Source organism: Callospermophilus lateralis, chromosome 3, assembly GCF_048772815.1.
Source record: "Callospermophilus lateralis isolate mCalLat2 chromosome 3, mCalLat2.hap1, whole genome shotgun sequence".
In the NCBI taxonomy this organism is placed as follows: Eukaryota; Metazoa; Chordata; class Mammalia; order Rodentia; family Sciuridae; genus Callospermophilus; species Callospermophilus lateralis.
Window position 1 is genome coordinate 171,882,666 of NC_135307.1, and position 16,246 is coordinate 171,898,911.

General features: G+C 51.7%; 1 gene segment (V, D, J or C); it reads left to right on the forward strand.

Annotated features, from left to right (window-relative positions):
- Window positions 1-14,180, forward strand: part of LOC143394878 (Ig gamma chain C region-like) — a 96,399-nt gene extending 82,219 nt beyond the window's left edge. The window contains 5 exon segments of the C gene segment in view: window positions 4,138-4,480; window positions 5,389-5,709; window positions 9,020-9,331; window positions 12,711-13,013; window positions 14,050-14,180. Of these exon segments, the coding sequence occupies window positions 4,138-4,480; window positions 5,389-5,709; window positions 9,020-9,331; window positions 12,711-13,013; window positions 14,050-14,180 (1,410 nt within the window).
- Window positions 14,181-16,246: the final 2,066 nt, after the last annotated feature.

Genomic DNA, 16,246 nt, shown 5'->3' on the forward strand with positions numbered 1-16,246 from the left:
GTGACATGAGCCCTAAGGTGATGCTGAACTGAGCCCCCTCTAAGCCTGGGTGAGGATGAAGAGTCTCCATGGGTCCCTGGAGCATGGAATCCGATTTCAAGGACAGCTGATGAATCTTTTCTCCCTGTCGCTCTCTGGTCCCTTGGTCCCTCTGGGCAGGATAGGGGCCCACAGTCATAACAAGGGCTCCCACAAGCACTGAGGGGGTGGGATCCAGTTCTCACTGGTGCCGGAATCAGGAAGAAGACTGGCACAGCTCCCCCCAGAGAAAACCGAGTCTTGCCCAGCGGCCCAGCCTGGGGGAGCCCTGTGGGTACCTTGGCTCGTCCCAGGACACCCACAGGAGAACTCTGATTTCCCCACTTCTCCTCAAGCCTTCCAGCTTCACAAGGCTGGCCACCCACAGCTCCCCACCCTCTGCGGCCAAATCTCAGCATGACCAGCCTCCTCCTTGGAGATGGTGTGACTGAGGCTGAGGAGCAGGTGCAGGAGGCCCTGGAGGCCAACCCCTTCCTCCAAGAGGCCTTCTTTGCTTTCTCACCGGGAGTGTTCTCCTTCCACTTACTCCATAGCACACGTCCTCCTTTACTTCTTTACCTATGAGTCTGTCCATCCATGGATGAGTCCATCTGTCTGTTCGTCCATCCATCTATCCGTCCATCCTTCTATCCATCCATGGGTGCTAAGAGCCATAGCCAAGTAGTAATGACGCATGGCATTTTTGGTTGAAAGGTGACGCCAGCAAGCCATTGAGATGATATGATTATGTTAAGATCTGCATTCAAATGGATATTAGACCCCTGCTGTCCACCTCGGCCTGCTACGGGACTCCTGGAGAGTTCCCATTGGTTGGGGAAGTGCGGTAGGAGGGAATTCCGGAGGAGGGATTTCCTGTGTGTGTGGGTCGGCATATTTTCCCGGGAGCATACAGGGCATTGGCGGGAGTTTCAAAATAAAGTTTGTTCCTGTTTGAGTGGCTCGTGATTTTGTGCCCAGTCAGACTGCGGCACATGGGTACAACCATTTCTCTATGGATCCATCTGTCCATCCAACAAACATTCATGGAAGACCTTCTGGATTCCTGGCACTTATTCACAGTAGTGGGCTAAAGACATGGTCCTTGTCTTCCGGGGCTTAGAATCTATTAAGGGTAACAGTCAAAATGCAACTGATTAAAATGTTCATACGGCTGTGATAAATGCTACGCAAGAGGAGTGCCTGGACCCATTTGGGGTGTCAGGTAGGCTTTCCTGAGGAAGGTCACCAAGAGCCCTCTTTCCAATATGGTAGCCAAAACCATGTGTAGTTACTGAGCATTCACAATCTGGTTAGTGCTACTGAGCAACTGAACTGCAAATATTATTTAATTTTAATTAATATTGGACACTGAAAAACTAAAGCACTATCAACTCTTTGTTGCTGTTCAACACCACTTTATTGATTTGTTAAGATGACATTCCACTTTGTAGGAAATTCAGACTAAAGAAAAAAGTATGGAAAATATCACAATTTTTCAACGCTGTTTGCATGATGACTGTCTATTGGATTAAATGTTATATCAGTGAAATTGTTTTTAACTAATTTAGTTCATTTGACTACATTTAGGCTTGGAGAGGTGAGGAAACCAGACCAAGTGCTGAGCAGGTGCAGCCCCTTTGTAACAGGTGCACTTTGCTGGGGTGCACACCTGCGCTGGTTTCTTCCACCTGCTTTCAACTCAGCTCTGTCAAATCTCTCCTTCCTTCCCCTCTGTGTTCCCTTAGACTCTTCCCACCTGACTGCGTACCTGCAGAACTCTGCTCTACAAAGTGGAACTGATGGATGATAAAGGAGGAATCGTTTCCAAACTTTAGGAAATAGCTACTCTGGGTCAGGCCCTGTTCGAGGCCTGGTCCTAACTAGTCCAGTTCAGAGCGCATGGACCTCCTGCCCTCATGCTTTCCCTGTGCTGCCCCTGTGACATGAAGAGGGACCAGGGAGGGGCGCAGGTGAGGTGTTCCTGGGTTCCTCCTGCCTTTCCTGGGGGGTTCCTTCTGCCCTCTGGGAGGGGAGTCGGGGGAAGCGGAGGCCTCTCAGCAGCCCTGTTCACTGTGGGTGGAGTCTGGAGGCCAGCTGCCTCCTGGAGCACAGGCCCAGGCGCTTGGGAGGGCCCTGGGGGTGCATGGCTGTGCCCAGCTTGGAGTCCATGCTGCATCTTCTTGGGCCCTCTGGCCAGCACTCAGCCTTCCAGAATGGGCCACAGACCGGAGGCTCCAAGCTTGGCCACCCTCATCCAGGGCAGCCTCTCCGAGGGCCCCCTTGCCACCCTGCCAGGAGGAAGTCCACCCTGCCTCTGCTTGGTGTCTCTTTTCACTTCCCCTTTCCTCCTGCTCAGGGAGCCATGGAGATAGATCCACAAGCCCGCTGTCTGCGGCAGGAGACACCTGGGGACAGAGGCGCCTCCGCCAACAGGCACCCATCCCCTCTGTCCGCTTGGCTAGGAGGGGTGGCGAGGGAGGGGGGCCTCCAGGACAGCCCTCCCCCCAGGATGACAGCTCCTCTCAGCCTCCCCCGGCACTAGCTGAGTGTACACCCCACAGGAGCTGGGGGACGGGAGCAGGCTGGGCCTGGCTGCTTCACGTCAGCCCTGAGCTCTCCTTGCCCTGAAGACCCCCCCCCATTGTTTTGGAGTGAATTCTTTGTGCCCAGGAGTGCTCTGGCTGCTGGTACAGCAGGGAACCAAAGGCAGCATTTTCCTGGCAAAGGTTTTCATGGTGAACACAGGCCCCAAACCATCCCAGGGGGAAGCCCTGGGAAGCCAGATAGAGTGGAGAAGGGGTGGAGAGAGACCAAGGGAGAGATGCTTCCATCGGGGCAGGGAAATTTCCAGCTGTGCTTCAAATTCATTTTTCTCAGCTTGGAATCCACTGGACAATTCCAGGCAAGAGGAAATGCCCGGTCCATGTCGTGATGCTCTAGTTAAGCAGAGGCCAGAGGTGGCGTTGCACGGTTCCTGCTCTGTTTTCATTGCATTTGGTTGTATTCGTCCCAGCTCATGTCACCAACCCTCCTGGGATCATATCCGATCCATTCTATATTTCCAGAAGCCATCCCTGGGACAGAGAAGGCTCTCCGTGGTCCCACTATGGAGAAGTCTCCAGAAGAGGGGCCCCCACAGCTTATGTATCAGAGGACACAGAGCTAGCTGGCCTTGAGGTTCAAGGTGGAGCTCAGCCCTGCCCCAGTCTGGCCCCCGGGGCACCAGAAAGAGTCAGCACCCAGCCACAGGCAGCAGACACTGCTGCAGCTGTGGGTTTGGGGTTTGGATGGGGACTTTTGCCACAGTGACCACTTCTCCAGGTCTGGCTGGGAGTGGGCAGCTGGGAAATATAACGTAGTCCCAGGCTGGCAGGAGACCAGGCAGTGGCTCTTGGGTCCCTGCAGAGCCTCATCCAGGGCTGCCGCCAGCACAAGTCAGGGACGCCAGGTACCTCACCATGTCTGCCTCCCCTGGGCAGGCCCTGGTCGCCCTCCTGCTCACCCTCCTGCTGAGACTCACAGGTGAGTCCTGAGTCCTGTCCATGGCTGCCTTCAGAGCAGACAGGAAGGCCCCCAGGATTACCAGATGGAGCCAGCTTGTGTCCAGGGGGAGGCTGAGGCTGGGACCTGGCTGAGCCGGTTCCCTGCCTGCCAGGGGCTATTTGGCATCTTTTCTCAGTGTGGAGACTGTGGGAAAGGGAGATGGCGGGAGCCTGGGAGTCAAGGGAGGAACATGGGACCCAGGACGAGAGGCCAGGCTGGAGGTAAAAGAGGAGCCCAGGGTCCCCGATGCCAGCTCTGGGTCAGAGAGGGTGGAAGCCAGGAATGAAAGAGGGAAAGAGCCGGATGCAGTGGCACATGCCTGTAATCCCAGCACCTTGAGAGGCTGAGGCAGGAGGATCACAAGTTCAAAGCCAGCCTCAGCAAGAGCGAGGCACTAAGCAACTCAAGGAGACCCTGTCTCCAAATAAAGTACAAAATAGAGCTGGGGATGTGGCTCAGTGGTCGTCTGCCCCTGAGTTCAATCCCTGGTTACCCCCAAATAAAAGAGGGAGAGAGAAGTCAGTTGGGTGCAGAGTCCTGGGCGTGTCTATTGCCTCCTGGATCTGTCCCCCTCAGCACGCCCCACAACCCCTCTCTTTTGCAGCTGGGGAGCAGCCGGTCATCTCCCTGACGGGCCCATCTCAGAGGACCACCCCTGGAAATTCAGTGCCTTTCAACTGCACTGCTGGCCCCTTCAGCTCCACAGACTTCAATGTCACGTGGCTGAAGGACCGTGATGAACATCCACCCTCAGCCCAGTCTCAGATGACCGATGACAAAGGCAGGTACTTCGTAACCAGCAAGGTACTGGTGCTACTGACAGGAAAAGAGGTCTTGTCTCAGATCACCTGCCAAGTCACCCACGGGGACCTCGCTGAGCCCCTGCAGATGACCTTGAATCTCTCTGAAGTGCTCCAAGGTGAGTGGGTGGTAGAGTGTGGTGGGGGTGGCATGGGCTTTGGGGGTTTTTGCCTGAATGCCCATTTCACAAATGGGAACTGGACATTCCTCCCTTCCATCCCTGATGGACATGTATAGGGATTACAAGTCTAGGCCCCCAAGGGGATGTGGCTCAGTGGTCAAGCACTGCCTGGCATGCAGGAGGCCCTGGGTTCCATCTCCACCACTGCCCATAAAACAGATCAATAAATTTAGTCATATATGATGGGAGACCATGGGTGTCTGAGGCCAGCTGTCTGGGTTTTGTCCCTAGGCCACTTTACAAGTTGTATGACCTTGGGCATTATCTCAGTTTCCTCATAAAATGGGAATAAAATTAAGACCTGCTTTGTAAAATTCCTCTTCAGACTAAATGAGTTATTCCTTATAAAACACTTAGAACGATGCCCGGCACTCACTTGTTTACCGTGGCCTGATTTTTATTCTGCAATTGTCTGGCCCCAACTTCCCTTTCCGAATATCTGTGTTCTATTCATTTCATTGCTATTTGTTTTTGATTTTAACTATTATTCATTCAATAAGTCATGAGGAGCCACTGTACGCCAGGTCCTGTTCTAAGTGCTGTGACAGAGCGGGGAACAAGACCCGGTCCTCATGGGCACGGTCTGGTCATTCTTAGAATCCTATTTTATGATATAAAAATTATCAAACTTATTGAAAAGAATATGCCAGACAGCCCCGCCCCCCCATATTAATGAAAATAACATTTAGCCCGATTTGCCTAATATTGAGCATTCAAGAAAAAATATATTTTTTTTTAAAAAAAAGAGAGTGAGAGACTTAAGATCGGCCCCTGGGAAGGGGAGACCTGGAGGGGACGAGCAGGGGGGCCCCTCTCAACGGCCCCCTCTTCCGCTGCTGCTCTAGTCATCCCCACCCTGAAGATCACCATGGACCCCGACGGCGCCCGCATCCAGGTGCGTCAGAGAGTGAACCTCACGTGCCACGCCGGCCACTTCTACCCCGCCCACGTGCAGCTCATCTGGATGGAGAACAGGCACAAGATCCCCACGGTGGAGTCCCCCCAGGTCACTCGAAACCCGGATGGGACATTCTCTCTGGAGGACACACTGCAGGCAGAGGTCACGCTGAACGGGAGTGAGTTTTCCTGCTGGGTGGTCCAGGACGAGCAGCCCCCCAAGCAGGCCAACATCACCCTGCGAGCGCCGGCTTCCAACCGGGGGAGAGGTAGGTGCACCCAGCCCCTGGGGGCAACATGGTGGGGGGGGGCTGGGAACTCAGGGCAGCCCCTGGGTGAAGGTGGAGAGAGGCAGGGTGCCCTAACTGGTGTGAAGACTCTCACATCCATCCCCAAATCGCACTCCTCTCTCCCTGCCCAGCACCCCATCAAGAAAAAGGAGGGAAGTCCCCTCCCCCATTCATGCTGTCTTTATATCAAAAAATTCTCTGTCTTAACACTTGACTCTAAGAAATGGCAGAGTTGTCCCGGCACAGTGGGGCACACCTGTAATCCCAGTGGCTCGGGAGGCTGAGGCAGGAGGATCAGAAGTTCGAGGCCAGCTTCAACAATTTAGGAAGGCTTTAAGCAACTTAGTGAGACCCTGTCTCAAAAAATAAAAAGGTCTGGGGAGGTAGCTTAGTGGTAAAGCACCCCTGGGTTTAATCCCCAGTAGAAAGGAGGGAGGGAGGGAGGGAAGGAAGGAAGGATGGGAGGGAGGGGAGGAAGAAGGGGAGGGAGGGAGGAAGGGGAGGAAGGAGGGGAGGGAGGGAGGGAGGGAGGGAGGGAGGAAGGAAGGAAGGAAGGAAGGAAGGAAAGAAGGAAGGAAGGATGGGAGGGAGGGGAGGAAGGAGGGGGGGAGGAAGGAGGGGAGGGAGGGAGGGAGGGAGGAAGGAAGGAAGGAAGGAAGGAAGGCCAGCCAGAGATGGCAGATCTCTGGGCTCCAGATCCCCGATTCTGTTGGAAATTTCTAGAAGTCAATTTTAAAGAGAGGCTAGGAATTCTTGACCCCCTTCGCTGGGAAAGAGTGTCCCTTAGGTCTCACCTGGAGTCAGTATGAATCTCCTTCTCTCTCCTCATCCTGTCTCCTGCACACCTAACCCAGTTTCTGCTCCCCATTTTTCACTCTTTGTGGCTTTACACCATTTCTTCCACCAGGTGTCGCTGCCCGCTCAGTTCAGAGCCAAAGCGGCGCGAGCAGGGTTTCCTGGGTCCCCCTAGAACTGGCCTGGGAGGAGGACTACCGGCCTGGAGGGCGCTGGCTGGGGCGCGGGCTTGGTGAGGGGTGGTGTGATGATGGACCAGGCCTGGGGCCAGGGTCGAGCCAGCGAATGGGCTCACAGCTCTGCCGAGCCTCACCAGGTGGGAAAAGACCGTCCCCACAGCGGAGCTGCCTATTGGGTGCTGCGCCCTGCAGCGCAGGCAGGGAACAGGGCAGAGCAGAGGGCGCTGCGGGGAAGCCAGCCCCTCTCCACCGAGCAGGCTTCCACCCGCTTTCTCTCTCCCTGGCAGGATCGGCTTTTCTGGTCCTGCTGCGAGAATTCTCCAGGGCAATAATCCCACCTTTAAATTTCTCTGTGCCCTGCCCCCCTTTTTTGATGCCCTGCAGACATAAGGAAAGGTTCACCCACTAGTAATGCTCAGGTCTGGGTGAAAAATTCAAAAATGGTCCTTTCTGATGGGAAAAGAGTTGCATTATTAATATTTTTTATTGACTCACTGAGTTTTTTCCTAATTTTTTCTCCTTCACTTGTGTACGGTATATCTGTCCCACTGCGGCAAGGCAACCCTCTGAGACCATCACTTTGATCACACCCCTATCTTGTGCAGCTGCGTGGTCCCCCAGAGTCTGCAGCGGGAAGGGCAGCCCCTTCCTCTCCTGGATTCAGGCCTGTCTGTACTTGGCAGGAACACACCTTTTACTTCTGCAAACCCTCCCCAAATCTCTTTCCTTAAGGCAGTGCCCTTGTAGCTCCCTCGCTGTGCTTGGTTCAGCGCCCAGAGCACTCTCAGGATTCTGGGAGCCTCACTAGGAAACCTGATCCTCTGATGGGCAGCAGAGGGACCCAGGTCTGGGAGAGCCTTAGGTTAGTGCTGGCTTAGGTTAGTCTATTCGTAAATGTGATTTTCCTATACTTTTCTCCTCTCTCCTGGCTGAGAATGCCAACTTCAGTGTTGTCTCAAATCTCTTTCCAACTCTCCGTTTAAAATACTCTATTTCTGATGTTCACTTCTGAACTGTCACGTCTGCCTGTACCCCTTGGTTCCCACAATGCATACTTAAACTCTAGGGCTTCTAGAAACCCGTAGCCTGAGTTCTATTGGGTTCACCTTCTCTGCATCCTGGGAGCAGGAATTGGTTCTTATTTTTGGAAGTGGCAGAACTTTGGAAGCAGACAGATCAGTGTCCCCTTGCAGGGCTGCCACTGCCCGTTCCTGTGATCTCAGGCAAAGCGCGGTTCCTTTCCGAGTTTCCTCATTGTGCAGTAACAATTGTTGTCCCTGCCTGGTGGAGACCTGCTGAGGATTCCTTTCCCTGACTCCTGTGTGGCATCTGGACCAAGCAGCACATGGTCAGGGATCTGCAGTTGTTGTTTGCAGCCTCCGTAGCGCTCAACCCAGAGCGGGGCAGAACCCTGGGCACGATTAAAGGCCGTCAGTTAATAGCCAATTGTGGAGAAGTAGAGGCAGCTCTGTTGGGTTGCAATGTCAGTTCTGTTGGCAGTGAAGCTTTTGGGCGAGTCAAGACCTACTCTGAGCCTTTTCTTTCTCTGTTCACATTAAAAATATGATTATCAATAACAATTCCTCAGATGCCCACTTAGAGTACCTGCTACTGCTAGTTGCCACTTATAGAGTGATTACTGTGCACGTATTCTATGCTAGCTCCTTTACTTGATTGATTAACTCTGAGAATTAAGAATCACTCCCATTTTACAGATGAGGAAACTGAGGTCAGAGAGTGGAGTTACTGAGCCTCACCCTGTGGAGGAGTTGGGGATGCAAATGCGGTTGAGAAACCCAAAACCCGTGCTCCTGACCTCTTCCTTTGACCTGCCCAGGAGGCGTGAGAGGAGTCTCACCTTTTCAGGCACTGGGGGAGGATGGAGGGCATAGAGTCAGGGACCACACCAGCTGGCTGAGAACCCCTGGCTCTGTCACTGAAGAGCTGTGGATCTTGAACAAGCTGCCTAGCTTGTCTGGGCCTTGGTTTCCTCATCTCTAGAATGGGAATGGTAACAGCTGTATCCACGGGGCTGCGGTGAGGACTCAGTGAGTTGGAGGGGCTGGTAGGCAGGGTGTGATGTGGGTGTTTGCTGTGCCTTGTGGGCCTCTGTGCAGTGTGGGTCTCTTTTTTTTGATCCCTTGTGGATTCCTCGCCTGGCCTCCACTCTCAGCCTCCGAGGCTAGCTCCGATTAAAAGGCAGCTTTTAAGCCTCATGGAAGAGGAAGTATGGGCCCCTTCACAGAGATGCAGAAGACTCCTTCACTCCAGGATTCAGGCACCTGAGCCCCTCTCACGGGAGTCTCTCCTTGCAGGAAGGATGCTAACCATCTCTAACAAGGTGGAAGGCCCCCTGCAGCGTGCCGAGCCAGGCACGAGCATCCAGCTGACGTACACATCCTCCGGGCTACACACCCGTCAGGTCAGCGTGACCTGGCTCAAAAACAAGCACGAGCTCCCCAAATCCAAGACCGTCATCCTCGCCAGTGGGGACACGTACAATGTGACCAGCAGTGTGCTCGTCCCTCTGCAGTTGGATGACATGAACTCTGAGGTCCTCTGCCACGTCAAGCACAAGCTGACAATGGTGTTCCAGAAAACCATCAACTTGAGCCAGTACCTTCGCAGTAAGTCTTCATCTTTGCCAGATGACTGAGTCAGGGCAGAGTTGGGCTGTGGACTTCTCTGAGCATCAGTTTCTTCTTTGGCGAATGGTCTTACTAGTAGATTGTGGCAGAAACTCTGTGAAACACCTGTAAAGTACTTCACAGGGTGCTTTATTCACAGGAACCTCTCAGAAGGGGCAATGGGTGTTGCTTTTGATTATTGGGAGTCTCTCCTTGCAGGAAGGATGCTAACCACCTCTAACAAGGTGGAAGGCCCCCTGCAGCGAGCCGAGCCAGGCACCAGCCTCCAGCTGACGTACACATCCTCTGGACTCAGAACTCACTCCTCTCATGTGTAGAATGGAGACAGAACATCTATTTATCTTCTGGGGACTTAATTGTATTATTATCACCTTATAGGAAGAAGATTTGAAGGGATTTGCAAACTTACAAATTTGTTAGAATATGATATCTTTAGATGACTAACTCTTACCTGGATATGGGTCTAAAATTTTTTATCTAATTGTCTTTTATTTTCTTGGGCTGGAACAAAGAGGTGAGGGTGCCCCGAGGTTGCCAAGCTGGTGAGTGAGGGGCCTTTGGCATGAATACAGGCTTCCGGCTCTGCCCTCCTAACCAGCTGCGGGTTTGCCTGCTGTTCCTATGTTCTGTCAGCTTTGCCGCCTTTGGCTGAGTAACAGGAAAAGGTCTTTTAGAGGCTCCTCTTACCTGAGTACTTATTATATAATCTCCTGGAACTAGGGCAATTGTGCAGAGAACCAAAAAATCACAGAAGATACAAATGTCCCCAAATGACTGCTTCCTTTAAAATGAGCTGTGGCTGCACCCCTTTCTTGAGTTGGGTTTCAAGGACATTATCTCTGTGGTTGTCTTTATTTAGGTTTCCCTGAAAGCAGAGTCTGAATCTGAGATCTGGGGGCAGAGGGCTGGGAGGTGATTCTGAGGGTGGAGGAGAGAGATGGGTTAGGAGAATAGGCGAGAGACGGTGAGTTCCTGGGCTAGATACTCCTGTGGGTGCCTGGAGTGCAGTGCCACTGGGGACCCTCTGAGAAGTAGTGTAGACTGTGCCTAGAACTGTCCCGTGATGGAGAGGAGGCTGGGACGTGCCTTCGTGGGCTAGGTGGCTTTTCCTGGTTAAAGAGAAACCCCAGGCAGAGGCATGAGATACAACTCCACCCAGAGGCCAGCAGCTTGTGGAGGTGGGTGGGCTGAGTCCTGCTGTGAGGACTCAGTGAGTTGGCGGGGCTGGTAAGCAGTTTGCTGTGCAGCGTGGGCGTCTTGACACCTGTGTGATCCCACACCCTGGACGCCATACCACCAGGAAGCCCCTCCTGCGGGAAGTGAGCCCTGCCTTGATTGACGTGTGGCAACAGCAGACCGTACCAGGCAAAGAGAATCCACTTCCAGGGCACAGGGAATTGGGAGATCCTACAAAAGTGGTGTTTCAAGAATTTGCCGCCAATGATCCCGGAGATGTGCTGGGATCACAGGCAAAGCTATAAATGAAAGAAGAAGAAGAAGAAGAAAATCTCTGATGATAATGGCGCTGTGGGCACTTCGGGAGAGAACGCTTTGATTAAAAGAGGCCCCTCTGAAAACTGATAGAACCCTCGAATCATTTCAAATCATTTTCCAAAATCATCTTTTAATGATGGTGCTGTGAATGTGAATTTGAAATGAAGGATTTGTTGGTCCTCTAGTTTAAGTTTTGGATAAGACATGACACCAGCTTTCTTATTCCTTCGAGAGTTGGTGCATAGTTGCAGGGATATTCTATATTTATTTAAAACACAAATTATCTTTATAATTTAAGTGGTTTTCCAAGATGAAGCTCAGCCAATTCCTTTTTGACCATTTCTATGAAATGGGAGCCTGATTTTGTATGGGCTCCTTCTAAGTGTGTTTTTCTTTGTCTTTTTTCACGACATCATGCGGCTTTCTGTGTTCACCACATTTGGTTTTGTGAGGATTAAATAAGAACACCCACGGACGTTGCCCCAAACAAAGCCAGTCAGTACACGGGAGCAGACGTGTCCTCAGCTGTGTCCAGGCCTCTATCCTCCCCCAAATGCCCTGGACACCATGCCACCAGAAGAAATGGGTTGCTTGGTGACACTCACCCTAGCCTGTTCCCCATGGGTGCCACCCACACCACCAGACCTTCACACCTTCCAAGTCTTTGTCTTTGCTTGGTGAGAGTCCTTGTGCTGGGCCTGAGCATCAAATGGGGGCACAGAGCAGATAGTAAGCTTCAGGACAGGGTCTTGCCTTGGTTGTGTGACCCATTAGCGGCATCACTGATAGAACTTGATAGGTCTTGGAGGGTGAGAATGAGGAAACGGTATTTTGGGATCAGATACTCTCAGCTCCTTCAAATTATACCGCCCAAGGACTTACTCTCTACCCTAGACCAAGAGCTGACATCCGTCTTAAATAGAACCATGAGTGTTAGAAATTTCAAAATTTCAGTCTTGGAAACACAGGAAAATGAACCCCCAAGGTGATGTTGGCTATGGTGGCAGCTCAAGGTCCCTAATCCACAACACCCCGCCTGTCACAGTTGGATCTGCTGGGTGAGCTTTCAAAATCTACTGAGATGGGTCATATTTTATTGGATTCCAGAATAGCCTAAGGTTCCCTGTTGTGAATACCTTCTATTGCAGAGGTGAAAACATGGTGGAAAAAAATTCTAGAAGCCATTAGATCCTATTATCAGAATCTTAATTGCGTTATAGTTTGGGTATCAGGATAGCACAGTGGTCAAACACTCCTTCTCTGGTGTAATTCCAGCGGCACCAACTATAACCCTGAGCAAGTTCCTTTCCCAAACTGAATTTCCTTCCTATTACAATCTTGGTATTTTGGACTCAAAGACATCTAGTGGCTCTGAACCTTCAAATCTTAGAATTGTCTAGTCATAGAGAGTGAGTTGACTGATTTGTAGATTCTTAAGTGACATTCATACCTCATCTTTTCATCTTTAATGGCCAATGTGGAAAAGAAAGATTTCACCAATACTATTTATTCTTTCTTCCATCCATCCATCCATTCATCCATCCATCCATCCATCCATCCAAACATGCATTCCTTCACACATTCAGACACCCATTCCATCATGCATTTCTTTATGCATGCACCCACCCATTTACCAAGACTCAGGACCTTCTTTGTGGCAGTCCTGACCCATTCCCAGCATCACTGAGAGAACTTGATAGATCTTGGAGGTTGAGAATGAGGAAATGATATTTTGGGATCAGAAGCTCTCAGCTCCTTCAAATTGTACCACCCAAGGACTTTCTCCTGGACAAATAACCCCACCCCCAGGGAACTGCCAGAGGAATTCCCACGGTAATTGTCTGTTCTCTCCGGGTTTTGTCAGTTCCCCCTACAGTGACAGTGTCCCAGTCTTCGACTCCCTCCGGCTTGGTGGCTGTTACCTGCCATGTGCAGAGATTCTATCCCCAGGAGACGCACCTCACCTGGCTGGAACACTGCCACCCACTCAAAAGGACCGATCAGCCCACGCCCAAGCGGAACAGCGATGGCTCCTTCACCTTGGAAAGCTTGCACTTGGTGAACATGTCGAGGCAGAGGTCCGAGTGGCTGGTCACCTGCAGGGTGCAGCACCAGCAACAGCCTGCTGTCCAGGCCAGCCTCATCCTGTCCACAGCGTCCCATCCCAAACGCGAGCCCTCTGGGAGCCCAGGTCGGTGCACCTCTTCTCTTACCGGCAACTGGGCCACCTCTGTCTCCGGAGTGGATTCCAGAAGGCACTGGGAGGAAAGGGAGCTGGATCATCACTGAGGTCTTGTCAGAGTAGAAATCTGACTTCTAGAATGATCAGAATGGTTTCTAGCCGGTGGCTCCCTTTGGCTGGGGCCATCCTGCAAGGTTCTTTCATTTCTGTGCAGAGAGTGGTCTTCCAGCAAAACCTTGCAAAAAGACCCGGGAGAGGGTGTGAGTTAGTGCTCTTTCACTGGTGGCTTTGAGTTGGCTGTCAGCAAGACTCTTGGTTAAAATAGTCTATTTGACAGGGAGGTGAGCTTGCTGGACGTTGGTCTATAAGACTTGCTTGAACAACCTCACCTGGGCACTGCATGATGTCTGCTCCAGTGACAGAACCAGCTCTTCCAATTAATTATTGCACAGATATAGACTCCTCTGGGCTCTGTTTGCACATCTGTAGATAGGGCCTAAGGAGATATCCTAATTCACAGAGTCCTTACAAGGTTTAAATAAGTTAATATATGCATAGTCTACACGAATGTCTGCAATAAAGCGGCTTCTATTATTACTACTTGAAATAGGGTAGAATTATTTTTAAATGGTTTCCAGTGATGGTAGCTGTGTAAACGCAGGCAAGTGAGTCAATGATCTCTGAGACTCAGTTCACTCATCTATGAAAGGTTGCCGATGAGACCAGCTTCCTATGATACTAGCAAATGGTATGATAAATGACCCCAAGGGCTCAATGGCATGCACTGAACTTGGATTTGTACCCCGAGAGCCTGGCACATTGACTGGTGGATGTCAGAGACTCAAATCAGCATTTATTGGGCCAAATCCAAGGTGAGCCTCATGGGTCAAAATCACCTTTCCTTTCCAAGAGAGCGAACTGTCAGGTTGGGTCCAAGGAATTGGGTACAACTTGCTGGCTCTGGAACTTCCCGGCTGCCTGACCTCAGAGAGATTCAGACTCACAGAGCCCCATTCAATGGCTTCTTCTGCTTTGTGCCGTTTAGGTCCAGGGACGTCCACCCTTACCTTTGTGGCTTTCCTCTTGGGAGTCAAGGTGCTGCTGTTGGTGAGTTTCACGGTCTTCTACGTCTGTAGGCGGTGGAAACTGTGACAGGTGAGTTTGGGGTGGGCTTAGTCCCCAGGGAGACAGGTCAGGGGCACAGTTATGGGCTAGCAAGGGAAATTCAGGGCAAGGGTACAAAGTCACCATTTTAGTCAGCTTTTTCACGGCTGTGTCCAAAGACTTGACAAGAACAATCTCAGAGGAGGAAGAGTTGATTTGGGGCTCATGGTTTCAGAGGTCTCAGTCCATAGATGGCGGACTCCGTCGCTCTGGGCCCGAGGGGAGGCAGAACATCTTGGCAGAGAGGCGTGGAGGAGGAACGGGGCTCAGGACTTGATAATCAAGAAGCAGAGAGAGAGACTAAGCTTGGCTCCCCAGGGACCCCATCTACACACCAAGGCATGTCCACCAGCGACCCACCTCCTCCAGCCACACCTACCTGCCTACGGTCATCACCCAGATAATCCATTCAAGTGGATTAATGCGCTAATTAGACTAAGGCTCTCCTAACCCAGTCGTTTCTCCTCTGAACCTTCTCGCATCGTCTCTCACATGAGCATTTGGGTGACACCTCATGTCTCAACCATGTCAGTCACACAGGGTGCCCACAAGAGTGTCCACAGATGTGATCAGCCTCAAGAAAAGGTTATAAACTCCCTTACTTTCTCCAAATGTCTTTTGGAATTCTCAGAGGCTCCCAGCTAACCATACATTGTACAGTGCCTTGGAGTTGGAAGGTTTTCAAATTATGTTCTAGGGCCCTGGAGGTGGGAGTCCAGAGTGTGGGGGTGCAATGAATGTCAAGACCCCAACTCCAGAGAGTCCCCCATACTCTGTGATATATTTCATGTGCTGTATCTTTGAAATGAACCAGGCAGATATTGCTACAATCTACTCTACTGTCCGTGGCGCAGTTATGTCAGGGCAGTGGGGGAGGGTCTGAGAGACCCAAGGAAGCACCCAGAGAAGGCATGTGACACAGGAGATTTATTGAAAAAAAAATGCTATAAGGAAGGTCAAGGGGCAATGGGCCAGACAGATGGCACCTCTGTCCCTTACAGTGCTTTGCCATGTAGCACCTCCGTCCCTCATGACACTACTCCAGAAAGTCTAGTGGCCATAGGCTGGGCAAACATCATCTCTGTCCCACATGGTACATCCCCAGAAAATAGTGTCACCTCACCTGTAATCTCTGCTACTCAGGAGGCTGAGGCAAGAGGGTCACAAGGTTGAGGCCAGCCTCAAGAGCTTAAAGAAACCCTGCCTCAAAATAAAAATAAAGAGGGCTGGGGATGTAGCTTGGTGGTAGAGCAACCCTGGATTCCCTTCCCCTCCAGCCCCCCACAAAAAGAGAACAGATAAGCACGGCTGCTTCTTGAAGCACCGTGTCCGGTACCATCTGGACCAGTAGCACTTGTCCTCTCAACATGCCCTCAGTTCTGCCTGTCACCACAGCAAGAGGGATTTGATTCACAGCAAGAGGCAGTGACGCCACTCGTTTGCTTCTCTTGCTCTGTTCCTCGTATGGCCACCACTCAGCTTTCTATAGACGATTCCCAGCATCCAGCAGAGAGGGCGGTGACCCTCTAGGTAACTGTGTCTGGGCCTTCCAGAGCAGACGCGCCCTCATCGCTCCCTTCACTTGGCTGCGTTCTTGGGGATGGAGAGGGCCATGGCAGGGACACGTGTCACATCAACTCATGGAACATGCTGTGAAGATGTGAAGGTTCTGACTGTGGCAACGATGAAGGAGGGCATGGGAGAGATAGAGGGGTCGGGATGTAGTAGTAGGGACTTTTTTCCTGATCTGCAGCTGAACTCAGGCCAAGCAGAGTCTGCCACATAGTAGGTGCTCAGTCAATATTTGTGGACTCAGTACCTAATGAGCAAACCACCAACAGCTCCTGCATCCTCTTTGATCCGTTGCCATCTACCCTCTCTGACAGGTCCAAATGGACAGAAGCAGCTCCAAGGACCTGGAAGTGACCTCCGGCCCCGCTCTTTCCTCTGCCTCCCCCACCACAGACTGCTCCCTCTGCACACCTTCTGATGTTCCTTCCCTCAGAATTTTGGAGCTGGGCAGGGATGGACTTGGGTTCAGGGGACTTGGGAAA